The sequence below is a fragment of the Ursus arctos genome, unplaced genomic scaffold (genome assembly GCF_023065955.2).
Source record: "Ursus arctos isolate Adak ecotype North America unplaced genomic scaffold, UrsArc2.0 scaffold_34, whole genome shotgun sequence".
Lineage (NCBI taxonomy): Eukaryota > Metazoa > Chordata > Mammalia > Carnivora > Ursidae > Ursus > Ursus arctos.
This window is the reverse complement of record NW_026623030.1, coordinates 23,884,737-23,910,785: the sequence shown is the minus strand read 5'-3', so window position 1 is coordinate 23,910,785 and position 26,049 is coordinate 23,884,737. Positions and strand designations below refer to the sequence as shown.

The following is a 26,049-nucleotide window of genomic DNA, read 5'->3' as shown; positions in this document are numbered from 1 at the left end:
AGGGCAGCTTGTCCCTGTCACCTGCTCCAGGGATGGCTGCTCCCCAGAGCGTGGAGGGCCGCATTCCATTCTTAGCTCCGATCTGTCCCTTCTGTCCCTTGGGGGCACATGCCTCCTCCCTGAGCTTCCTGCTCAGACACCTGGCACTTACGCCCAGCTCGCCTTTGCCATCAGTGGCAGACCAGACTGGGAACCTGAGAAGATGGAGGGCTGATTCTTAATCTCCCAGCTCAGACTGAAAAGGACTGGCAGGCCCCAGTGTCCCCAGTGACCCCTGGGGGCAAGTCTCTGGGTCTCCTCCCCCACTGACTTCTTCCCAGTTCACATTTAAGGGATCTGATCGGAGTATTTGAGAACTAGGCTAAAAATCAGTGTGTCAGTCGTGGAAGAAGACTTTTTTTAGGAGACCTCCTGGAAGAGGTCTTTTTTTAGGAAAAAGACCTAACCCAGTGGTTTTCAAAGGGAAATCCCCTGGAATCCGGATCTGGGTTCTGAGCTCCACCTCCCCTCCCCCCGTCCTGCTTCAGCCTGAGCTGCCTGTTTTTATTTATGCCTTTGGCTCTTGTCAAAGCTTCTGTTTGATGAAAGAGTTCTATGGAGGTAAAAACAGAAGTATAAAGGTCAGTTCTTCCTGGCTTTGCACACGAGGCAACTGAGGCCTGGAGCAGGGTCAATGAGGGTTGCTGGGACTGGAACTCAGTCCAGGGCTCTTGGCACTGTCCTGGGTGCCCCGGAGGCACCCACTGCTCATTGAGTGGCCTCCTGTGGGCCGTCACTGACCAAGGAACAAACAAGCCAGGCACCAGTGTGGTTCTTCCAGTGAGAATGAAAGACCCCGTTGTGGGGCTGTGTCTTCAGGGTTAAACTCAAAGTGCCTGAGAACACCTACGGGCCAGGCGAAAGAGCTCCCTTTCCCTGTCTGTCTGGTTGGGACACCTCCTCATTTCCCAGACCAGCTCAGTGGCTGGTGGTGAAGCGTGTTGCAGACCCTACCACGTGCCAGGCATTGTGTTGGGCTTTCTTGCATCAACAGGGGGCAAATAAACACCCTCCAAATCTAGAAAGGGTAAATGAGGCCTCTGAAGCCACGTATTTATAAAAATACTTTTTGCTGAAGAGAAGTTTAAAAAATAATGAGTAGACAGAATAATAGTGAATTCCCATGAACCCATCACCCAGCCCCAACACCTACCCCTTCCACACCTCCATCTACTTCCTATCCTCCTGTGATGTTTCAGGCATATCTAGGCATCATACCATTTCATCCGCAAAGTTTTCGGTATATAGTTCTGAATGAGAAGGGATTTTTTAAAGAAGATTTTATTTATTTATTTGACAGAGTAAAAGAGAGCATGAGAGGGGTGAGGGTCAGGGAAAAGCAGACTCCCCGCTGTGCAAGGGATCCTGATGCAGGACTCGATCCTTGGACCCCAGGATCGTGACCTGGCTGAAGGCAGTCACTTAACCAACTGAGCCACCCAGGTGCCCAGGATTTTTAAAACCATAGTCACAATAGTGTTATCACACCTAATCTTTTAAAATCAATAATTCCTTAAAATGAGTAAATATCACAGGGGCACCTGGGTGGCTCAGTCATTAGGCATCTGCCTTCGGCTTAGGGCGTGATCCCATGGTTCTGGGATTGAGCCCCGCATCAGGCTCCCTGCTCTGCTGGGAGCCTGCTTCTTCCTCTCCCACTCCCCCTGCTTGTGTTCCCTCTCTTGCTGGCTGTCTCTCTGTCTGTCAAATAATAAATAAAATCTTAAAAAAAAAAAAAAGAGTCAATATCAGGGGTGCCTGGCTGGCTCAGTTGGTAGAGCATGCAACTCTTGATCTTGGGGTTGTGAGTTCAAGCCCCATGCTGAGCGTGGAACTTACTTAAAAAAGAAAAAAAATTTTTAAATAAATGAAGTGAGTAAATATCCACATATACTGTGCAAATGTCCAATTTCACGTTAGCATACATGTTACTTCTTTTTTCTTTTCTTTTGCCAGTTCTGTGAGTCAGAATGTAAATACCTTCCTTACGCTGTGATTGGTTGTGATGACTTTTAAGTCTCTTATAATCTCTGGGCCCTCCCACCATCTCCAGCCAATCTGAAGCTGGATTCTTTGACCTGTAGGTTTCCCCATTGTCTGGATTTTGCCAGTAGTGCTCCCTTGGGGTGGTTTGTGTTCCTCTGTCCTCTGTAGTTTCTGTAAGTTGGCAGTTGAATGTAGATGCTTGATCAGATTCAGAGACTATCTTTCTCTCCGTATAAAAATGCATTCATTCATTCATTCATTCATTCATTCATTCTTCCTAGCAAGACTACTTCATAGATGATGTTCTGTTCTTCCATCAGGAGGCACGTAATGTCAGGTCATCTCTGTCTGTCTGTCTGTCTGATGTTAGCAGGTATTGATGTTTAATGTGTAGCTTCCTTATTGCGTTAGGGGCTGCAAAGTGGCGGTGGTCTCATTCGACCGTCCTTTGTCATTCGTTGGCTGGAATACACCTGGAGAGACACTCCCCCCATCTGCTGTTTGTTTCAGGGCTGGCGCTTCTCTCAGACTCCTAAACCAGTGGTCACGTCGACCAACCTCATTCTGCCTCCCTAGGAAGTGTGTTCTCATTTCTGCACCTCTCGCTGCCACCTGGGGGCTGGAACCCAGCAGAGTTTAATTTTCCGGGTTCTGGTACGTTTGTGTTTTCTTGGGGGTTTATGTTTATGGAGCCCAGGCATCTAAAAGATCTGACTTCCCGTCCCCTTCCCTTTCTTCCCGCTTCCATCCTCCCATAGACTGTGGCTTCCAGGACACCTGGGGAGCTGGACGGAACTCCCTGCGCACCAAGAAAGCTATTCTTAGAACCAAGTGTCTCAGCCTTCTGCTTCAGATATAGTCACTCAGTCTCTCCCCCCTCGGGCCTCTTCCCTGCACACCCTTACTCCCCTGTCAGCCCCAGCTGTTCCTCACCCCTCTGACCACTCCAGACCTTGATTTCCCTTTTCATCTGGGCACTGGGCAGGCTGAGGTGGGGTCGTCTGGGGATGTGCACCTGGCTAAGAGTGGAGGGAAACGAGGGTGCGTCGAGAGCCCTGGAGATTGTGCTGGAAGCCTGGTTTGTGTTCAAAAAAGAAAGAACAGGCCTCTCTCACCCACATCCTTCTGTGTTCAGCAATAGTTGTCCCACCGGTGGGGCTCCTGACTGCTCAGGATTTCCAGATGCTTTCTTTCCAGGTTGGGGGCTTCATCTTCCCTAGCGTGGAGAGGGTTGTACATATCCACCTCCAGGCACCCCCCAGGTCGTTTCTCCAGTTCAACTGTCATTTATATGTGAGGTCATATGTCACATGCTAAGAAGAACATATGATCGAAAAACACCCAACGTTATTTATTCATTCCACAAATATTTACTGAGCTCCTGCTATGTGCCAGGCTCTCTGTTCTAGATCCATGGATTAGAGTAGTGAGCAAGACAGACAAGACTCTTGCCCTCACGATGCTTACAGTGTAGTAGGGGGGAGAGACGAGAAAAAAGCTGACAAAGATCTAGGATGAAGTGGTATGATGTCACCTGTGGATGTCATTTTCTCTTGGCGAAGCTTCCTGTTCACCGCACGGTTTAGTTATACAGCGTGTCTGTCCTGTAACACCTTGTACTAGGCCCGGTGGGGGAGGCCAGGGGTGGGGTAGCCCTTCTCTGCCTTCAGGGATATTTATGGAGCCCCGTGGGGTTACCCAGTCATGTTCTGTTCAGCCAGCCTTCTTGTTTGCCAGGGCTGCCACAGCACCACAACCCATGTGGCTTCGAGCTGTAGAAATGTATTCTCTCACAGCTCTGGAGTCTGCAAGTCTGAAATCAAGGTGTTGGCAGGGCTGGGCTCCCTCGGAAGGCTCGAGGTGAGAATTCCTCGGAGCCTCCTCCAGCTTCTGGTAGCTGCTGGCTTCTCTGATGTCTGTTGGCTTCTGGCTTCATGGTTCCATTGTTTGCCACCATCTTCACGTGGCTGTGTTCCCTGCGTGTCTCTCTGTCCGTGTTCCCTTGTCTTATAAGGACACCGGCATTGGCGAAGGGCCCCACCTTCATCCACTGACCCCATTTTAGCTTGATCACTACTGCAAAGACCCTATTTCCAGATAGGACCTTTTCATAGGTGTTTGGGGTTAGGACTTGAGCGTCTCTTTTGGGGGACACAGTTCAACCACAAGAGCCCTCAAGGTAAGCCTATTAGTGGAATAGAGGGAAGTAAAGTTAGGCCCTGGAGAGGAGGGAGCCAGTACGAGCTGTGCCGTCTATGCCTCCAAACATTTTATATGGGTCACCTCAGTTGACTCCATAGTTTTGGTTCCTTTGTTTGTTTTTGATTTTATCTTTTTTTTTTTCAAGATTTATTTATGTAGAGAGGGAGAGCACAAGCGGGGGAGGGGCAGAGGGAGAAGCAGACTCCCCACTGAGCAGGGATCCCAACATGGGGCTCGATCCCAGGACCCTGAGATCATGACCTGAGCCAAAGGCAGATGCTTAATCGACTGAGCCACCCAGGGGCCCCAAATTTACCCAGTTTTAAGGGGATTTTTTAGAACTAGATTTGGGCTATTTTTTTGTTTTTTGTTTTAATCTTTTTTTTATAGTCTTTGATTTGGGTTGTATATAAGCTGGCATCACATAAAACCAACTTTATAGAACAGATGTGATGACCTACCATTTTAGGGTTGTCAACATTGTACATTTGTTAATTTATTTTTATTTATATTTTAAAGATTTTATTTATTATTTGAGAGAGAGCGAGAGCGAGAGATATCACAGAGCTCTGGAGAGGGAGACGCGGACTCACTGCTGAGCAGGGAGCCCAACATGGGGCTGTATCCTAGGACCCTGGGATCAGGACCTGAGCTGAAGGCAGAAGCTTAACCACCTGAACCCCTCAGGTGCTCCAAATTTGTACATTTATTATACATTAGTTTCATTGTGTAAGTTTGGTAATCAGGTTAATGAGTCAGAAATATTCTGAAAGAGAAGGGGTTTATATAGACAATCTTGTCATTTTAAAGATTTTATTTATTTACTTGAGAGAGAGAGCAAGCGAGAGAGCCAGCAAGAGCTGGGTAGAGGGGCAGAGGGAGAAGGAGAAGCAGTCTCCCCGCTGAGCAGGGAGCCCGACATTGGGGCTCAATCCCAGGACCCTGAGATCATGACCTGAGCTAAAGGCAGATGCCTAACCGACTGAGCCCCCCAGGCGCCCCTACAGTCTTGTCGTTTTAGATCGGTAGGGCCAGGAAGCTGTGGCTTGCTTGCAAATCTTTAACTTCTGTGCACCGAGATGCCACGGCATGTTTGGTACCCTTAAAAACCTTTCATTTGCCTCTAGCATTAATTGTCTGAATATTGAAAATAATTTTTTAAATGAAAAGAAATGTTTTGGGTATTTTTTTTTTCACAACTGTGTTTTGAGGTAGATGGTCTTATCTCTGTGTTGCCAATGAGGACGTTGGAGTACTTTGCCTAAAGATCTTACGCTATGGAGAAAGACCAGAATCTGAAACAGGAGTCCTCTGATCCACTTTTGTACGTGGAATGTATTATATATGCTGAGAAGTTTAAAGAAGAATTATAAAGTGAGCGTCTGCCACCAGGTTCCCGTGTGACCCTCTGTGGTCTTGTATTGGTTTCTGGGGCTGCCATAACATGGTACCACAAACTGAGTAGCTTAAAACTACAGAACGTCTTTCAGTTTCAGAAGCCGAAGTCCAAAACAGAGGCGGTGACTGCCTGAGTTCCTTCCTTCTGGAGGCTCTGAAGGAAACTCCTGCCTTGCCTCTTCCAGCTTTCAGTGACTTCAGGCATTTCAACGGCTTGTAGGCACTCTTTGCTTCCGATTTTCACTTGACCTTGACCTTCTTCTAAGGACACTAGTGATTGGATTTAGGGCCCACCCTCGGTCCAGGATGATCTCATCTTGAGATCCTTACATTAATTACCTCTATAAAGACCCTTTTCCCAAATAAGGTCCTATACTAAGGTTCTGGGTAAATCTTTTGGTGGGTCACCATCCCGCTACGTTCCAGAATTGTGTTTATTTCCCCGGCTCTCTTTAGCGTTTCCCACCTGCATCCCCAAGCCCTAACTAAGTTGTGAAGAACTGAGCCCATGCACACACCTAGCACCGAAAACCTCCCTACGGGGAGGGAAGGGCACTGTGGGGCAGTTTGTGAAGGCTTTGTGGAGAGAGGAGCTGAACAGTCCGTGGCCCAAGCTCCTGATCCACGAGGAAGGGAGAGATTCTCACACAAACAATTAGGTAAAAGGAGAGAGAGTTCGTAAGAAATGAAGTTCATGTTCTTGTCAGATTAGAGGAAGTATATAAGATTAAAAGTCATGTCTTCCATGGCTTTGAAAAATTATATATTTATTTATTTTTGAAGATTTATGTATTTATTTGAGAGGGAGAGCATGTGCGTGGCAGGGGTGGGGAGAGGGAGAGAGAGAATCTCCAGCCGACTCCTCGCTGAGCTTGGAGCCCGACCGCATGACGCTGAGATCAGGACCTGAGCCAAAATCAAGAGCCACCCAGGCGCCCCAGAAAAATAATTTATTGAGGTGAAATTCACATAGCATAAAATTAATCATTTTAAGGTATATGATTCAGTGGCATTTAGTGCTTTCACAGTGTTGTGCAACCATTACTTCTCTGTTGGCTCTGAAACATTCTCATCACCCGAAAGGAAACCCCTACCCCTTAGCACTCCTCAGTTCCTGTCCCCCAGCCCCTGGCACCCACTAATCTACTTCTAGTCTCTATGGATTTACCGATTCCGGACATGTTCTGTAAATGGCTTCATGCAGCACGTGACCATGGGTGACTGGCTTCTTTCACTTGGCATCATGTTTTTAGGTCCATCCATATCGTATCGTGGATCAGTACTCCATTCCTTTTTATGGCTGAATAATTTACATTTATTTATTTATTTATTTTTAAAATATTTTATTTATTTATTTGTCAGAGAAAGAGAGAGCACAAGCAGGGGGAGTGGAAGACCTAGGGAGAGGGAGAAGCAGGCTCTCAGCTGAGCAGGGAGCCCCACGTGGGGCTCGGTCCCAGGACCCTGGGATCATGACCTGAGCCGAAGGCAGACACTTTACTGACTGAGCCACCCAGGCGCCCCCATTTACATTTTTTTAAAGTTATTATTTTAATTCCAATTAACATGCAGTGTTATATTAGCCTCAGGTGTACAATGTAGTAATTCAATATAATTTACATTTTTTAATGTTTGTTTTTTAAGTTGATAGGAAACTTTTTTTTTTAAGTAATCTCTGCACCCAAGGTGGGACTCGAACTCACGACCCCGAGATCAAGAGTTGCACTCTGCTGACTGAGCCAGCCAGGTACCCCCAGTTGAGACTCCTGAAAGAGAAAGCTACTTTTAGAAAAACGAACTTTGTTGGTCATTTAGTGCCTGAATTTGTGTTTAATAACATCTTTATTGAGGTATAATTCATATACCGTATAATTCAACTATTTAAAATGTCTTGTTCAGTGGGGGCGCCTGGGGGGCTCAGTTGTTAAGCATCTGCCTTTGGCTCAGGTCATGATCCAGGGTCCTGGAATCGAGCCCCATGTCGGGCTCCCTGCTCAGTGGGGAGCCTGCTTCTCCCTCTCCCACTTCCCCTGCTTGTGTTCCGTCTCGCTGTCTCTCTCTGTCAAATAAATAAATAAATAAAATCTTTAAAAATAAATAAAATAAAATGTCTGATTCAGTGGTTTTTCATCTGTCCACAGAGTTGTGCAGACATCGCCCCAGTCAATTTTAGGACATCTTTATCACCCTCCTCCCCCATAAAACCACACCCAGTAGCCATCCTTATCATGTTTTAGGATCTTAAGTAGCAGTCCATTGGACTGGCCGGCAGAGATTTAAGTGGCTCTGACTTTCTTTCTACTGCTTCACTTTCTCCACCTGTAATTATAGATCAGATTGGCCCGTTTGGTAACACTACCTGCCTGCGGGCATTTAATGGAAGTGTTTCATGTCCATGATCTCATTTAAGGCTCAGATCAACCCCATGGGCTAGCTACTACTTTTGTCCCCATGTCACAGATGGGGAAACTGATACTCAGAGAAGCTAAAAGGCCTCGGGCCCAGCTGGCATTTGAACCATAAAGTTTTACCTTCACTTTGTTGTACTGATAGGGGCACCTGGGCTTCACTTTTCAACACTGACTTGCATGAGCCTCTAGGGCTGTGATTGCCATCTCCCTGCCCGGCAGTCCTTGTGCAGGGGCTTTGCAGATGGGACCTTGTGCCGGGTTAGGGAGGAGAGGCAGGGGAAGGTGGGAACCTGGCCAGAGAGGAGCGAGGGTTTGGGTACCTGTTCGCCTCTCACCTCCCCCCCTGTCATAGCAGGTTCTCTGACAACTGGGCTTCCCAGAAAAGCTGCGTAGAGCCCACCTGTTCCAGGAGCCCTGGTTAGGAAGGAGCCAGTGCTGTCCAGAGCTGGCCTGAATTTCCAACAAAGTTCAGGGATGCCCCCTGGTGGATCTGCGATCCCGACGCAAAAACAGAGCCGTTCTCCATGTCTTCCCAGGATCTGCGTGGTCAGGAGCCAGTCACGGAGGGTGGGGATCTTTTTTTCCACCCTAGCATGTGATCTAGAGTCAGTATTGCATTGGGCAGGGGCAGGGGTTGGGGGGTTAGGAACCTGGGCTGTGGATTAGATTGAATTGGCTTCAAGTTCTAGTTCTGTTACTCGTTCACTGGGCATTTTGGGTGTAGTTAGTTGTCTAAGCCTCAGTTTCTCATCCATCAAATGAGTATAAGTGAAGTTCTACCGCACAGAACCACGGTTAGCTTAAGTTAACCTGCGTAGACAGCTTGCCTGTGCTGTGTAAACATTAGCTCTTCTAAATGGTAGAGTATGTTCTGGAGGACTTGAGCCAAGCCCATCATCTCTAGGGCATTGGTTTCCTCTTTCCTAAGACAGGGACAGTCCTACCTTACTTCTGGGGTTGTTGTAAAGAATTAGATAATGAATCCAAAAGATAGTAACAGCGAGGTTCTCGTACGTGCATAAGGGGTTACTTTTACTACGCAGTTCCTGCGATGTGGAAGGCGCTGTGTGTTTGTTCAACAAATATTGACCCAGGGCCTATTACAGGGCAGGCTCTGTGCACAGAGCTGGGTATCTCGCACTGAACCAGACGGGAATATTACTCACATCAGCATGTAAGTTCCATGAGGATTTCGTCTAGTTCAGGGGTTGGCAAACTTTCTCTGTAAAGATCTAGAGAGTAAGTATTTTGGGTTTTGCCGGCCGTGCCATCTCCTGTCGGCTACGCAGCTCAGCTGATGGAGCGTGGAAGCAGCCAGAGACGTTATGTGAACCAGAGTGTGGCTGCGTGCTAATAAAACTTTATATGTGAGCCCAGAGGTTTGAGTTTTGTATCATTTTCATATCACAAAGTAGTCTTTTTTTTACTTTTTCCCCATCCTCCACCACTTAAAAATGTAAAAGCTGGGGCACCTGGGTTGCCCCTTGGTTAAGCGTCTGCCTTCAGCTTAATGATCTTGGGGTCCTGGGATCGAGCCCCACGTCAAGCTCTCTGCTCAGCAGGGAGTCTGCTTCTTCCTTTCCCTCTCCTGCTCCCCCTGCTTGTGCTCTCTTGCTCTCTCTGTCAGATTAAAAAACAAAACAAGCAACACATAAAAACCATCTGCAGCTCAAGGGCGGTACAAAAATAGGTGGTGGGCCAGATTTGCCCTCCGGGCCATCCCTTGCTGGCCCCTGTTTGCTTAGTTTGCTCTTTGTTCTTGGAGTAGCTTTGAACAAGGGGATCACTTGTTTCTGGTTCTTCTCTCTATTTCTTTCCTCTGGCTTACACATTTCTCCTTCTTCTCCTTCTTCTTTTTTTTTTTTTTTTTTTTTTTTTTTTTTTTTAAGATTTTATTTATTTGACAGAGATAGAGACAGCCAGCGAGAGAGGGAACACAAGCAGGGGGAGTGGGAGAGGAAGAAGCAGGCTCATAGCAGAGGAGCCTGATGTGGGGCTCGATCCCAGAACGCTGGGATCACGCCCTGAGCTGAAGGCAGGCGCTTAACCGCTGTGCCACCCAGGCGCCCCTCCTTCTTCTTTTTTTAAGTAGGCTTCATGGAAGCCCACACGGGGCTTGAACTCATGACCCTGAGATCAAGACCTGAGCTGAGATCAAGAGTCAGATGCTCAACCAACAGAGCCACCCAGGGGCCCCTGGTTTACACATTTCTAAGTTTCCATGGACCATATATTTGTCATTGAGCTAATGGAGAATTGAGGTCTTTCCTTACCAGATGGCAGGCTTCTCATCCCAGTCATGATGCTTATTTTGTGTCCTGACAGGCAGGAGGAGGCAGTTTTCATCATAAATCACCATGGATTTGGCAATCTGCTCTGTGTCTGTCTTCTCTCCTTTCACAACCCTTCCTCGGAGCTTTGGTTGTCCCTTCGACATTGGCTGAAGTTCTGGAGCTCTTAATCTCATCTTACAAATGGGGAAGCAGAGTCCCGGAAGGGTCGTGATTTCCTTGAAGCCTTGTTTTTTGTTTGTTTGTTTTTGTTTCTGAGAGAGAGGAAGAGAGCGAGGTGTGGGGAGGGGAGGGTCAAGGGGAGAGGGAGAGAGAAAATCTTAAGCAGACTGTATGCCCAACGTAGAGCCCGAAGCAGGGCTTGATCTCATGACCCTGAGATCGTGACCCGAGCTGAAATCAAGAGTCGGATGCCCAAATGAGGGAGCCCCCCAGGCGGCCCACCTTGAAGCTTCATTAGTTGCTGGGGTCCTGGGGCTAGCACCGAACGCTCCCGTCCCCCAGTGCCGAGCTTGTCTCCTTCTCTCCGGGAAGCAGAGGGAGGCACGCAACTCACTCCTTTTAGTCCAGTGGTCGTTCATATGAGAAGTCGTGTGTCGCATACTGTACAGGAGAGCCAACATTCATGTATTTGTTCCGTAAATAGGTACTGATCTCCTACTATGTGCCAGGCTCTGCGTAGATACTTGGGGCAAAGTGGTGAGCAAGACAGACAGGACTTCTGCCCTGGTGACAATAACAGAATGGTAGGGAAGAAAGACAACAAAGCAAACATATTTAGGAATTGTGATTAGTGCCAAGAAGTAATGGGGGGACCCATGCATTTATGCACCAGACGCTGGGCCAAGGAGTTCTGTGAGCATCATCGGGTTTAATCTGTGACCGGCATCTGATTTAATCCTCACAGCTAGCCTATGAAAGGAGATGGCAGGATGAAGACACAGAGGTTCAGAGAAGCCCAAGTAATTTTCCTGGCCCCGTAGACTAGGGAGGGAGACTACCAAATAGCTAATTTTCTCTGGAAATAAGGACTATCCTAGAGCTGTGAGTAAACAGAAAGGCCTTGAGGGCCATGCCAAGAGAATCTTCAGTAGGCATTGGGGAACATTGAAGGTTTGAAGCAGAGAGAGAGTGTCCGTGGTCAGGTCTCTGTTTCAGAAACACGCTGGTAGCACTGTGGAGGATGGATAGGAGGGGGGAGCCTGGGGACCCCGTAGGAAGTTCTGGAGGGCGTCTTGGAGCGTAGAGTAGTAAGGGTGGACTGGACCGGCGTGGAGGCCGTGGTGGTGGAGGGAAGCAGGTGGACTGGAGAGAGATTCAGTAAGGAAAGCCAGCCGGACCAGGTGATAGAGCAGACGTGGCCTACGGGTGAGGGCGGGGTTCGTTGATGGGGATCCCAAGTGGGATGCGGCTCCTGAGCCGCCAGGAGCCAGCAGCGTGTGGACTCCGCCCCTAGGTAGCCGGCGGCTGGTGGACGTGATGGATGTGAACACGCAGAAGGGCACGGAGATGAGCATGTCCCAGTTTGTGCGGTACTACGAGACGCCTGAGGCCCAGCGGGACAAGCTGTACAATGTCATCAGCCTGGAGTTCAGCCACACCAAGCTGGAGCACCTGGTCAAGCGTCCAACTGTGGTAGGGCCCCCGGCCGCGGTCCCCTGCCCGACACCTGCCCCCTTCTCTCCTTGCCTGGCTTCTCAGCCCAGGCCGGCCCCAGGGAAGGGCAGGTGGGGGGCACAGGTGGTGAGGGAGGGGGTCAGGTGGTGGGGGCGCAGGTGGTGAGGGAGGGGGTCAGGTGGTGAGGGAGCCCGGCGGAAGGGCACCCCCAGACAGGAAGTGCTGACGGCAGTCTGGCTTCCAGGTGGATCTGGTGGATTGGGTGGACAACATGTGGCCCCAGCATCTGAAGGACAAGCAGACAGAAGCCACGAATGCCATCGCCGAGATGAAGTACCCGAAAGTGAAGAAGTAAGACTGGCTGGCTGGTGGTGGGAGCTGGTTGGGGGCGGGCGGGGGGTGGAGGTGTGTGTCTCAGCCCTGCGGGGTCCTGCTGGGATGTGAGGGATACGGGGGTCCTTGGCATGAGGAGCCTGATATCTTACGGCCTTGGAACGCAGGAGCTCTGCCTTCCCCATCCAGATGGCCCTTCGGCCTCCCTGCCAGCTCTCCCCAGGGGCATGTGATCTGAGGGGGAGACAAAGAATGACAGGACCATCTCGGTGTGGGTGTACGTGCTTGTCATACCTTAATCTCCTCCCGCCAAGGGACAGCATGGCCTGGGAGCGGGTATCTTCAGAGAGACCCGCTCATCGTGGATACTTTGCTTTTGCTGAGGGCTGGGGAGGGGTCTGGTGTTCTTTTGCTCCTTGCTCTTGAGACCCAGGGCTTTTCCCAAACAAAGTGCAAGGCCTACTTACTCATCAAACACTCCGTAGATGATGTCTCCACGTGGCAGGTGGGCTCTGGGCTGGGAAGGTGGCCGCGTCTAATTGCAGGGACATCACTACATGTGACCAGTAAGTCCTGAGACCCGTTGTTTAACTTGGGCAGAGGCACCTATGTTCCCCTCCACTTTCTAGAATTTCAGTAACGGACCCTTGGGACCCTTGGGGCTACCTTAGGGCTCTCACCATCTCAGGCTGTCTGTGTTTCTGTCTCCAGAACGGGAAGAAGGTGCTTGCTGGCTGTCCTGGGCAGGATTGCTGCTCTGGTCTTCCTAGAAGAGTTGGCCCTGGTGGCTCAGAATCCATTAGCGTCTCTCTGCTCGGCCCTGCTGCCAGGAGCGCCCCCAGGAGCTTGAAGGCTGTGAGCTGTTCATTCACTCCACCCTTCATTGAGGGCGGAGTGAATGCAGACTCGGTGCCAGGCTTTGTAAGGGAGGCCAGCGTGCTGGCCCTAGCTTCTCAAGGCTTTGCTTTCAAGCTCTCTCTTTCTTTAATTACTTCTCAGGCATTTTTCTTCCCCTTGAAGCTGAAGCTCCTTACATCCCTTGGATCTGGGCTACATCAAACACAAAGAGTGGGCTCAGGGTGGGTTGGGTGGGAGTGTTTTCAGTTCTGTTCCTTTCCCATTCGATCACAGTAAAATTTCCAGAGCCCCTGGCATGGGGAAGTAAAAGATGAGCAAGACTAGGAGCCCTTACCCTCTGGAAAATGCATCATAAAACACACGGCATGAGGTGCGACTCATCGCAGGTAGAGGGAGACAGGCTCCCGGCAGGGGAACAGGGAGAGGAGGAACCCTTTTTGGCCGGTGGCATTGGAAGTCCTCTTGGAGGCGACATTGGACATGGGCTTTAAAAGATAGAGGAGATGGGAGGGATGTGGGGAGGGACGGGGATAGTGAAGTGCCGAGGGCCTTGAAGGAATCATGAGGGGAGAGCTGGAGGAAAGAGTGTGGGACTCAGAGGTTAGTTAGGGGCAGAGCACAGCTCTCATTGATTGATTGGGTGATTGATTGATTAGTTCATTCAGCGTATGTATTAACCATCTGGTTGGTGCTGGGCACTGGACATACTGTGAGGAGAAAACCAGATGAGCTCCCTGGCCTGATGGAGCTTATGGTCTCAGGAGAGAGACGTTCATCCAACAATCAGAGAAGCAGATGGAAATTTACAGCTGTGTTGGGCCCACATGGCAGAGATCCACACACTGCAGGTGCGTGTAGGGTACTCGTGGTCAGGGAGGGCAGGGCAGGTGTCCCCAAGATGGGCGTTACATAGGAGAAGAGGCCTGGGAAGAGCTTTCCTGGCTGCGTGCAGAGAGCCTGGTGGGAAGGTTAGGAGGGGCGGGGAGAGGGGGACACGTAGACCTGCGGAAGGAACGTAGTGAGGCTGGAGCAGAGCAAGGGAAAGGGGCAGTGGGTGCAGGATGGTGGGTGGGCCAGACTGATCAGGGCCCGACATGCCATAGTGAAGGGTTTCTGGGTTTCTCCTCAGAGCAGTCAGAAACTCTGATTTTTTTTTTTTAAGATTTTATTTATTTATTTGACAGAGCAAGAAAGGGAGAGAGAGAGAACAAGTAGGGGGAACAGCATAGGGAGAGGGGGAAGCAGGCTCCCAGCTGAGCAAGAGCCTGATGTGGGGCTCGATCCCAGGGCCCCGGGATCATGACCTGAGCCAAAGGCAGGTGCTCATCTGACTGAGCCACCCAGGCACTCTGAGATTTTTTTTTTAAAGATTTATTTATTTATGAGAGAGAGAGAGAGAGAGGGCATGCTCGAGCAGGGGAGGAGGGGAAGAAGGAGAGGGAGAAAGAGAATCTCAAGTAGACTCCTGCTGAGCATGGAGGCTGATGTGAGGCTTGATCCTAAGACCCTTGAGATCACGACCCGAGCTGAAATCAAGAGCCAGTCACTCAATGCGCCTATCTCTGTGAGATTTTAAGCAGAAAAGGATATGTTCAGATTTACTTTCTGCAAGTTCTGTTGCTGTGTGGCTTGCAGGAGGTGGGAGTGGAGTGATAGCAGAAACCGGTGCATCATGTCTACGAGGGCAAATGACGGGGCAGGAGGGAGCAGGGGGAAAATAGGACGTGTATCTAGGAAGGTAAAATAGATAGCGCTGGGGGACGCCGATTTCAATTACTTTGCCTCCTTTAGATGTTTGATACATTCTTCGCTTTATTGAAAAATTCCTCTGAATAGTTTAATTCTGTTAATACATTGAGAATCCTATCTACTTACCAAAAATGGGCTCACGTACAATTTTCTAGAACCACACGTCTTCAACACATTGGTTGGATTGTGTGGCAGATACGTTTACAAACCCCGTCAGTGGCTGTGGGAACTTGTGATAGGATTTGAACCTTGTTAGGAGGTTGTCACCTTGGAAATAGTCCATTGGTTTGGCTGAAAAGAATGCTGATTTCAGTTAATCAGCAAGGTAAAAATCCCACGACGAAGTCCTCTGGGACCGTAGAGTGGTTCTGTGAAATTTAATTGAAATGACACTGTTTCTAGAAGTCAGAGATTCCATGCTGACAGGCCACCTGAATTGAGGTTTGCAAGAGGGAAGAGAGGAATGTTTTAGACCCATTATTGCCTTCTCTCTGGCTGTAGGATTTGTGCAGTTTGATCATGGCGAGGGGTTCAAAATTTTAATGGGTTTTGGTTGAGATACTTAAAGCTAGGGGTGCGAGCATTTGTCAAGAGGTTAGCTGTAACCTTGTGGGAGACAAAGATGTAAAAGTTACATTAGCGTATTAAGTTTTTTTTTTTTAAGGTTTTATTTATTTATTTGACAGAGAGAGACAGCGAGAGGGAACACAAGCAAGGGGGGTGGGAGAGGGAGAAGCAGGCTTCCCGCCAAGCAGGGAGCCCGATGCGGGGCTTGATCCCAGGACCCTGGGATCATGACCTGAGCCGAAGGCAGACGCTTAACAGCTGAGCCACCCAGGTGCCCCTTATTAGCATATTAGTTATCTGTTTCTGCCTTTACCAAGGGCCCATAAATGCAAGACCCTATTCTGAGTAGTTGGTAGGCTACAGTGAAAAAAGCAAAGTCCCCATGCTCGGGGGGCTTATGTTTGGGTGGGGAAAAGAGATGAGCAAGCAAACAAGTGAGTCATAATTAAGGAGGTGATAAGCGTTGGGAAGAAACATAAAGCAAGATAAAGGGGGGTGGCACCTGGCTGACTCTTCATCGTGGGGTTGACTCTTGATCTTGGGGTCGTGAGTTCGAGTCCCATGTTGGGTGTAGAGATTAGTTTTTTTAAAAAAGCAAGATAAGGGAAAAGAGGATGACAGGGCAGGCTGAATGAATATCAGCTGCCCTGGTCATTTCTGCCGTTGCCTTCTCTCCATCTCTACCCTGCAGGAATGTTTTTGCCTGTCCAGAATTAATTATCTTGGAAAATTCCTTATAATCGGATAAACAGTGATAGCTATTTGGGAGTGCTCCTGTGTTAGTTGTTTATTGATGCATAATATTACCCTAAAATTTTATAGCTTACAAAAAAAAAAAGAAATCTTGGCAGCTTAAAGCAACAAACATTGCCTCCCAGTTTCTGTAGGTCAGGAATCTGGGAGTGGCTTACCTGGCTAGTTCTGGCTCAGAGTCACTAGTGAGCTTGTCTCAAGACTTAGGCCTAGGCTGCAGTCACTCGAAGGCTTGACTGGGGCTGGAGGGCCCACTTCCCAGATGGTGTTCTCCCATGGCTGTTGGCTAGAGGGCATCATTCTTCAGCACATGGACCTCTCCGTAGGGCTGCCTGAATGTCCTGTGACGTGGCAGCTGGTCCCCCCTGCCCCCAAATGGTTGGAGAGAGAGCAAGGAAGAAGTCACAGTGCCTATGATGACCCAGTTTTGAAAGTCATATGCTGTTTACTTCTGCCATCTTCTTTTAATTAAAAGTGAGGCACTTGGTCTATCCACACTCAAGGGGAGGGGAATTTGACTCTATCTCTGAAAGGGGGAGCCTCACAGACTTCTGTGGACATGTCTTAAAGCATAATCTCCTAGGTCTATGACATGGGCATACCTTCCTCACTTAGTACCGCTGGGTATTATGATGCATTCCAGAAGGAAATTAGCAAGTCTCTTCTGTCCTCACATGTTGCTTGCAGAAATGAGCCTTGAGGCTTAATGGAGACAAGCTGTGAACTGACAGGCAGGGAAAGGAAGGGGACCCTACATAAAGCATATGTTTGGCCCCCAAATAATTGGGAGTTAGCTGCATTTTTCACTGTGTACTTTCTGGGGGTGGCAGGAGGAAGTGGGAAAAAATTGGGAGGTGCAAAGCTGAAACCCAGACAGGATAAAAATGGGTGCTGGGATGAGCAAGTTTCAAGGCTGCCCCTGGCAGTCTGGTGGCCACAGGAAGTCTTTGATCGCCTCTTAGGGACTCAGTTTCCCCTTCTACAAAGTGCGGATCCTGTCATCCCTTCCCCACCTCCCAACCGTGCTGTAGGGAAATGGAGCCTATGGTGGATGTAAGATGTGGGTAGGACAAGATGTTTGTCTGTGTGGCCTCTTGTAGACACAAGGTCTCCAACTGCCATCGGAATCCTTGGCTTTTCAATCTATTCTCCCTCACATTTGCATTGGGCTTTTTTTTTTTTTTTTAAGTTTTTTTATTTATTTGAGAGAGAGAGTGAGAGAGAGAGCACAAGCAGTGGGGAGGGAAGGGGCAGAGGGAGAGGAGAAGCAGACTCCCTGCCAAGCACGGAGACCTGTGAGGGGCTCAATCCCAGGACCCTGGGATCATGACCTGAGCCAAAGGCAGACGCTTAACTGACTGAGGCGTCCAGGCGCCCCTGCATTGGGCTTTTATCTCGACAACGCTTATTTACTTTCAGCTCTTCCCAACCATGTTTGCTGGTACTAGAAATGATCATCTCTGTGTGGTATATCACACTGGGACATGGACCTAGAGAGGCTGCTGATGTCGCACAGGGACAGAGCTGAGGGCCAGGCAGCACACCCCAGGCCTCTGGATTCCTGGCTTTTCCTCTCTGCTTCCGTACAAGAGGAACAGAGAGAGCCCGCCTTTTCTGTGCTGCGTGTATAGACACAGACACTGTGCTAGACACTTAGCACGCATATCTCAGCAGTCCTGGAAGTAGGTGTTCCTATTCTCATTTTACAGGCAAGGAAACTGCAGTTCATAGTGCTTCAATGCGGGTAACAGGTGTAGCACTTGAATGTAAGACAGTAGGGGCTGCTATGGCTGCGGATGATTTCAAAAATTCTTCTTTAAAAAAAAAGAAAAACAAAACAAAACCCAGTGCTGGTCAAACCAAGCACATCTACGGCCTGGTTTGACCCCTTGAGGGCCACCAGTTAGAGGCCCCTGACTAGCTCACCAAATGGGGATGCTGAGTTCCAGGAGGGGGAAGGATTTAGTCCAATGTCACACAGTTGATCAGAATAATTATAGGGCTGTATTGCCGGTGCTATACTTAACACAGATGCATCTGATGTGATCCCTGCTGGCGCTTGAGCTGAGGCATTTGTGACCAAAAAAGTAATAATTTTCCCATGTGGATGGCCCGGTTCAGCTGTCAGGGCCTTCTCTTAGCTCATTTAGCTCTGTATATATTTTGTGTGTGTTAAAAACCTTGCTCGGGGGCACCTGGGTGGCTCAGTCTGTTAAGCATCCAGCTCTTGATTTCAGCTCAGGTCATCATTTCAGGGTGGTGAGATCGAGCCCCACATTGGCTCTGTGCTGGGCGTGGAGCCTGGCTGGGCTTCTCTCTCTCCCTCTCTTTTTGCTCCTCCCCACTTCCTCTCTCAAAAAACAAAACAGAAAAAGTGCTTAAAAAAACCTTTCTCTGAAGAACACCCACCAAATGACTAGTGCTCAAATCCAAGATGGGAGATGTTTTTTGTAATTGTAATTTTTTCTCGTAAATAGGCGAACATATATATGGTGAAAAAAATCAACCAGTTCTAAAAAGGTCACAGTGCGGTCTCATAGCAGGCCGTTGGAGAGGTACTAATGGCTGGCTGGGCCATTCTGTAAATGACACTGGGAAGAGGCTCCCTGACCCAGGGCATTGACCACCTTGAAATGGCTTCAATGTTCACTTCCCTAAAATGGGGATTATAGGGTTGTTTTAAAGGTGAAATGATTTCATGCATGTAAACAATTATTATTATTAGCACTTGATAATTAGAGCCTATTAGTTAATATTGGTGGATAGCCCCAGTGGATGGGGTTTGGCAAAGAATGGAGAAGCTGAACTTCTGCTCCTACAGAGGGTATACCACTGTCTCCTGCCCCCTTGCGGTTTAGGGAAAGGGTGTGGGGACAGAATGGGAGGAGGGCTGTGGCCCTGGTGAGCATGCCCTGGAGGACTTCTGATTTGAGCTGGACCATCTCGTGCAGCCGGAAGTCAGCGGTTGAGCTTGGCTGTGACCTGCAGACATTGCTGCTCTGAGAGTCTTGGGATTTGCCAGGGAGAGTGGGAGAAGGGCTGAGAAACTCTGAGCCAGGCTGCTTGGGTAAGCACCATCACTGACTGAAGTAGTGACCTGGGTGAGTCACGACCTCCGAGCCTCTGCTTTCTCATCTGTAAAACGGGGACAATCCTGGGAGTGACCTCGGAGGGTTGTGAAAATTGGATTTATTAATCACAGTCTCATAGGTCCAGGTACTGTGTTAACATGTATGTATCTCAGTGAGTTCCCACAGTTATTCTGTGATGTAGGTTTGCATAGCTACTAAGGGTTGGATAGGGGAAGGGGCAGCAAAGGAGCATCTTAGAATGCAGAGTTGAACTTCAGGTCACTTCCCTGCCATTAGGATGAGAAAACCGGCTCAGGGAGGGGAAGTAAGTTGCCCAAGGTCACACAGATAGTCTGTTTTAGGGCCAGAGCAGCATCCCTGCTCTCCCCGAGCTGCCATACCTGGGATTTGACCCTCCCTCCAAACCCTAGCCGTGCCCCGAAGGACACATTTAAGGAAGGTGGCTTTGCTGGGTCGACACCTCCAGTTGCAGGACGGCGCCCACACTCTCTGAAAACGGGGGCGCGGGTGTTCCTGAGTTCCCGCCTGTAGAGCTACCCTCGTGCCCCCACCCAGCCGGGGCGAGGGGGCGGCCGTGGGCGGCGGCGGCGTCCCCTGGCGCTGGCCGGCAAGCTTCCCTGTCGCCGCCGCGGCCTCCCTCCTCCTTCCTGGCGGCCGCCGCGCCGCGCGGGTGTTCAGTTTCAGCGCGGGGATGAGCGCAGCCTGCGCCCGGCTCCCCGAGGAAGGAAGGAAGAGAGAGAGGGCTGCACGGTCCTCGGCCGGGGCCTGCCAGCGCCGTGGAGGGGGCTCAGCTCGGGTCGCCGGGGCTGGGCGCGCGTCGATCCTGCGCTGCCGAAGGGGACGCCCGGGAGCCGCGCTGCCGCTGCCGCCGAGGGTAACCGCGGGCGCGCCGGGCGGGGCCGGGCGGGCGTCCCTGCGCTGCGCCCCGCGGGCCCGGGGCTGCCCGGGAGCCCCCGCTCCAATGGGGTGCGCCAGGGCGGGGTGTGGGTCACCTCCCGCCCGCGGGCTGCGCAGCCGGCGTCGCGGAGCAGCTCTTTGTGTCTCCCGGGGCTGCGTGTAAGTGTGTAGTGTGTGTGCGCGCGCGCTCGGCGCCTTCAGCCCCGTCACCCGGTGCCAGTTTTCCCCAGGTTACCCCCGCCAAGACCTTTGCCCCAGGGGATGCTGCCTGAGCTGCCGGGGGAGTTTCGCTAAGTTGGAGGGAAAAGGGCGGGGTGGGGCCGCCCGGCTTCCCCAGACCCCAGGCAGCGCCCCAAAGTTGGTGCTGCAGGTGCAGCGCCCCCTCCTACCACGCTCCTCCCCAGCCAGCCCGGGCCTTGGGAGGCGGGAACCACCCAGAGGCTTAGTTCGGGGGCTCCTGATTCTCATCCCCCAACTTGGAGGGTGCACTCCTGCACGGAAGCCACCCCGGAGGTGGGTGGGGGGTGTCTGTCGAGGGGCGCGGCTTTCCGGGCAAGGGGCAGCCGAGGCGGAAGCCAGGCTGGCTGGCCGGCTGGGAGAGCTTAGCGGCCGTGGCACCGAGCCGGGGTGCCCATGTGACTGCGGTGTGCTTTGGAAGAGGAAGCTGTAGAGGTCAGTGCAAAGGCGTCACGCCAGAGCGAGCGGGACCAGGAGTGAGGGGGGAGACCCGGAATGAGCGCGGGGCGGGCGCGAGGGCGGGGGTGGCGGCTGCAGGGGCCCGGACAAAGCCGCCCTGTCACAGCCACCCTGGCTGCTCCAACGCATGTAGTTGCCCGGCGGGAGGGGCGGCCCGGCCTCGCCGCCAGGAAATGAGGGACATGGGAGGAGGGGCCTCTGTGGGAGAGGCGGGGCTGGAAGTGGCGCCCCCAAGCTCCGAAGGGCCTCAGAGGATGCTGGAGGGTGACTGGGAGGGCAGATCAGACGCAAGCACAACTTGGAGAACTTTCCTTGCACATAGCTGCCGCAGCTCCTAGTGATTTGGTGCACGCCTGCTGGGGAGGTTGGGGCTGGGGGACAGGAGGTTGGGGGGTGGTGACCCGTGTGGCCAGGCCAGCCTGGGGCCTGGAGCCCAAGAGCCAAGCTCCTCTCCTCTCTGCTGCGGGCACCTGGGTGGTTATCAAGCTGCAGACCAAAGGGAGCACATCTCCTTGCTCCACCCCACAAACACTTAAATTGTTTTCCCTAGACTGTTTTCTGCTGAGGCCTGAAGGGGGTGGAAACCAAGGTTAGATTAAAAAAAGAAAAGAAAAAAAATCCAGACGAAGAGGTGGTTTTAGGAAAATGAGGACTAATATTTTGAAGTGGTGCTTGGAGAGGAGGCCGGTGTGGTCCGTGGGGGTGGGGTGGGTTAGGGCTTCACCCCCACTCCCCACCCCCAGTTCCTTGGAGAGAAGAGGGTCACTCGGGTCTTCAGAGTAGGGACCTGGCTGGGCCTCCTGGCTGGAGGCGGAAGGGTGCAGAGCCCCAGCCTGACCTGGGACTTTAACAACCCCAGCGCCAGCCTCGCAGCCCGCGCCTGTCTTCGTGACAGGGCTGCGTCCTGTGCTGTCAACTACACCCCTCCGATGGGGTTGCTAGGCAGCGGGGCTCTGATGTGGGGGAAGGCCTTCTGATTTGTCAGCCTCCTGCAGACACATGGTTAAGGCTCCTTCCAGCCTATCCGGAGGAGGGACGCGGGGCACGCTGCCTGCATACTGCCGAGCCCCGGGTCCACCTGAATGTGAGGTGCAAAAGGCAGCTAGAGGGAGGGGGCACCTGGAGCCCACCAGCCTCCTAACCAGCTCAGCCCCACGCCCCCCATTATCTCCACTGGGGCTTGCTGCTGCCTCCTCCCTGTCTGTCCCTGCCCCATTCCTCCCCTCTTCCCCAAACCATGGAAAAGCAAAGTGCAGCGGGGAAAAGAGGTCAGTGGGGTAAGCATGTGTGTGTGGGCCTCTGGAGGTGCCAAGGTGCATGAGCCGTGGGGAGGCTGCCCCACCCGTGCTGCTGGTGGCTCTTGTGGGAAGGGGTGGGAGGGAAAGAGGGGACCCTGGCAACCCTGTCTGCCAGGCCTGGACTTGGAAGCCTGCTCTGTCACCACCCCCCCCCGCCCCCTTTAAGCTCTGCCCACCCCTAGGAGGGCAGCATGTCAAGGGAGGAGGGAGGAGACTGGTGAGTTCCTGTAAGGAAGGGTGGGTTATCTGGCTGCTGCTAGAGCTTAGAAGGGGGGCTGCTGGCGGGTTCCTTCTCCTGACTGCACCTCCTTGCCCAAGCCTCTGAGGCCCAGGTTCTCCTCTCTGCCCATCTACCACCCCACCCCCAGTGTCCTCTCTTAATCCCTTCACTTTTTTTTAGCAGTTATATGGAGATAGAATTCACATACCATTCATTCATTTAAAGTGTACAATTCAGTGGTTCCGTATGTTTACAGAGTTGTGCATTCACAGTCAAATTCAGAACATTTTTATCACCCTAGAATGAAACCCTGTACCCATTAGCAGTCACTCCCCATCCCTCCCTACCCCCCCTACCCCCCGCCCTCAAGCCCTGGCCACCCCTCATCTACTCTGTCTCTGTAGGTTTGCCTACTCGGACCGTTTCATATCCGTGGAATCCTACACGGTGATCTTTTGTGGCTGGTACCCCTGTACTTGGAGCCGCATTGCTCACTTCTCAGTCAGTTGCATTGCTGTTTCACTTTCCCCGTGCAGTGCTCCGTTAAGAATGTCCCATCCTGAAGGGCAGGGGGCTGATGCATGCTGACACATTTCTCTGAGGGCCATGCCAGCTCTGGGCTGGACCGTTGGTTGGCTCTCAGCAAACGCTTGTCGAGTGAAAGAAGAGATGAATGGGAACTGGTAACTGGCAAGCTTTGCAGGTGGTTTACAGTGGAATTCCAGGGGCCCAGCTGCTGCGGAGGGGACAGGCGTTTTGGGAGAACGGCAGGTACAGGCGCTGGGAGGGAGCAGAAAGGAAGCCTCTCCCTGGGGTGGGGGTGGGGGTGGGGCAAGAGCAGAAGCTGTCTGTGAGGAAGGAACCAAGTGGCCTGTGGGTTGCCAGCTCTCTCCTGGGGACCTGAAAACCCAGATGCCTCCCCCAGCCTTGGGGGCAGGTGGCCAGTGCTTGAGATTCGTCATCTGATCACAGGGGCTTCCCCCACGGGGAACTCCGATTAGAATTGGGTTTAAAAAGAAAAGAAAATTCCCCGGTGTTAGCATTTATAAAAGGACAGCAGGTCGGGCCCTTCGGAAGCTGTCGTGCACCTCCTGTGATTCAGGCACTGAATTACTGTTCCTGCTCCCCCGCTTCTGTGCCACAGGTACTGTCTGATGAGCGTGAAAGGCTGTTTCACTGACTTCCACATCGACTTTGGAGGCACTTCCGTTTGGTACCATGTTTTCCGGGGTGGGAAGGTGAGTTGAGCCAAATCTCTTCAACTTCCGTACATTCCTAGCTGTTTCTTCATGGAGGGGCTTGCTCGCCTAACCCCCGCCCCCGCCTCCCCCCCCCCCCCCAGCCCAGCCAGCTCCTGCCCTGCCCACTTTCAGGACCACCTCCCACTCTCCGTCTTCGCCTGGAGGGAACGATCCAGGTCAGCTGTTCTGCATCACACCTGGTTACCTGTTCATACCTGCTCACCTAGTCCAGTGTTCTAAGCACCTCAGGCCAGATTAAAACTCTAGCCTTGGTTCCCAAGAACTCCCGGCATTCACTTTGCCCGCTGTGGTTTCCAGCCCCAGCACTGAGACCGTTTAACTTAAAAGTCTAGTTGTCGGCACCACCTGCCTCCAAGAACATTTTATCTGAGGGACAGACGTCCCCCAGAGAGAGGAGGTGATGCGTGCGTTCAGGATGCTGCTGGTGCGTTCGCTTCTGAGCGCCCCGTGCGGATGTGGGTGCTCCTTGAGCGGACACGTGCCGCCCTGCTTGTCTGGGTTTGCGTGTACGTTTGTTTTAACCAAACATGTTGGAAGAAATCCTGGGTAGGAAGTCATCCTGCTTGGTTCCAGATGTTTTTCCTCCCTCTCCATAGTGAGTACAGGCCGGGTTTATTTATTGGACCATTTTATCATACAACTTAGGAAATTCCCTTCGTCTCCTTCCCTTACCTCCCCACCAAGCCTGCGGCTCAGGAGAAAGAATGTTCCACGCAGTCCAGGAACTCTAGCCACCCTGATGTTTCGGCAGGAATGGAGATTCCCTAAAGGCAGGCAGAGGGTGTCCCAGAAGGGCGACGCAGCCTCCCCGCCAGCCCAGAGACCCTTTGGGCCTGGTCCTGGAGGCGCTCCTCTGTCCTCCCCGCTCCCAGGCAGGTGGGGCTGTCTCCTTGGGTTGTGGCACAGCCTGGAAGGAATCCAGGACTTTGGCCCGGATCTTCAGCTGATTGCCTCCTTTTCCTCCCAAGATCTTTTGGCTGATTCCTCCAACCCTGCACAATTTGGCACTGTACGAGGAGTGGGTGCTGTCAGGCAAACAGAGTGACATCTTCCTGGGAGACCGCGTGGAGCGATGCCAAAGAATTGAGCTGAAACAGGGCTACACGTTTTTCATCCCTTCCGGTAGGTTCCGGCGAGCCTGGCGTCGGGCTCTCCCTCGGCCTGGCTCTCCCAGCACTGGGAGAAGACTCCCGCATCCCTGTGGCCTCAGCCAGGGTTTCGGGCCAAGTGACGGGGTTCTGTGGGCTGCGTGGCCATTGGCAGTCTCTGAGAGCACATCTAACCTGTGTCTCCCTGCCTGTGGGCTAGAATTCACTCCTGGGGTAAAGCCTAGGGCCCTCCCTCAGGGGAAGCGTGAATGGCTTCCCCAGGACGTCCTGTGGAGATTACTGTGTGAGGGGATGACAGTGGTACTGTGGTGAGGGGGGTGGGTTTACTCTCTTGAAGGAGGAATTAAGTTGGTTTACCCAAGGAATGCAACGCATGGTAATGGCGGTTCCAGGCAGGTTGTGGGGAAGGGTGGACCCCAGGGTGGGGGGGGTCTTACAGGCATGCCTGAAAGCCTAGGGAATGGGCAGAGGGGAATGTAGCTTTGGGGAAGGACCCAGTGTGGTAGCTTCCTTCCTGCAGAACAAGGCGAAATATAGTCAAGGTCAATGTCAGCTCTTGTACTTGGACTTACCCCCCCACCCCCCCGCCAAAAAATTAAGAAGAAAAGAGAAAAAGAAATTAAGGCTGCGAGTATAGTAGAGGGCAGTAATTGAGAGCTCTGGCCCTGGAGCCAGACTGCACGGCCTTAGTTTGAATTTCAGCTCTGGTGCTTACGAGCTATGACTTCACAGGAGTGAGTTAAGCTCTCTGTGCCTCAGTGTTCTTGTCTGTAAAATGGGAGTGAGAGTTCCCTGGGTGGTAGTGAGGACTGAGTGAGCTGAGACCTACATGCCTACAGCTCTTTGGTCATGGACTGAGGGCTTTTGGGCACTTACAGGCTGAGGCACCAGTGAGTATGACAGATGCCCTAGGGGTCAGCGAGTGCAGTCTTGGGCTGCATTAACAGTAACATTTTATCCAGGATAAGGGAGGTGACAGTCCCACTGTATAGAGTAAGGGGGTCAGGTCCCATATAGGAGGTTGTACTCCTTTTGGTCACTATACTTTGGAGAGTGAGTCAACCTGGAGATAGGAGTCTGGATGTCACATCAGGTGAGATGAATTTGAAGGAAGAAGGGTGGTTTTACCCAGGGAAGTGAAGGTGTATGGGAACAGCAGTCAGCTAGTTGAAAGATCGTCTCCTGGAAGAAGAGGTACAGCCAAGTGGTATTGGAATGACTTGCTCTTCTAGGTAGTGAGCTCCCCGTCACTGGATGTATACAAGTAGAGG

The 26,049-nt window shown here is 51.6% G+C and overlaps 1 protein-coding gene across 4 annotated transcripts in view; it reads left to right on the top strand.

Annotated features, from left to right (window-relative positions):
- The window catches only part of KDM2B (lysine demethylase 2B), a 120,375-nt gene that overhangs the window by 19,444 nt on the left and 74,882 nt on the right, over positions 1–26,049 (top strand). For 3 of the 4 annotated variants that reach the window (XM_048221406.2, XM_026514836.4, XM_057305810.1), the window contains exons 5-8: positions 11,784–11,962; positions 12,189–12,295; positions 23,552–23,645; positions 24,638–24,791. In XM_048221406.2, the coding sequence (XP_048077363.2) occupies positions 11,784–11,962; positions 12,189–12,295; positions 23,552–23,645; positions 24,638–24,791 (534 nt within the window). Of the gene's footprint in view, positions 1–11,783; positions 11,963–12,188; positions 12,296–19,910; positions 20,171–23,551; positions 23,646–24,637; positions 24,792–26,049 lie in introns of those variants that run through there. The other variant, XM_057305811.1, reaches the window with a different exon arrangement.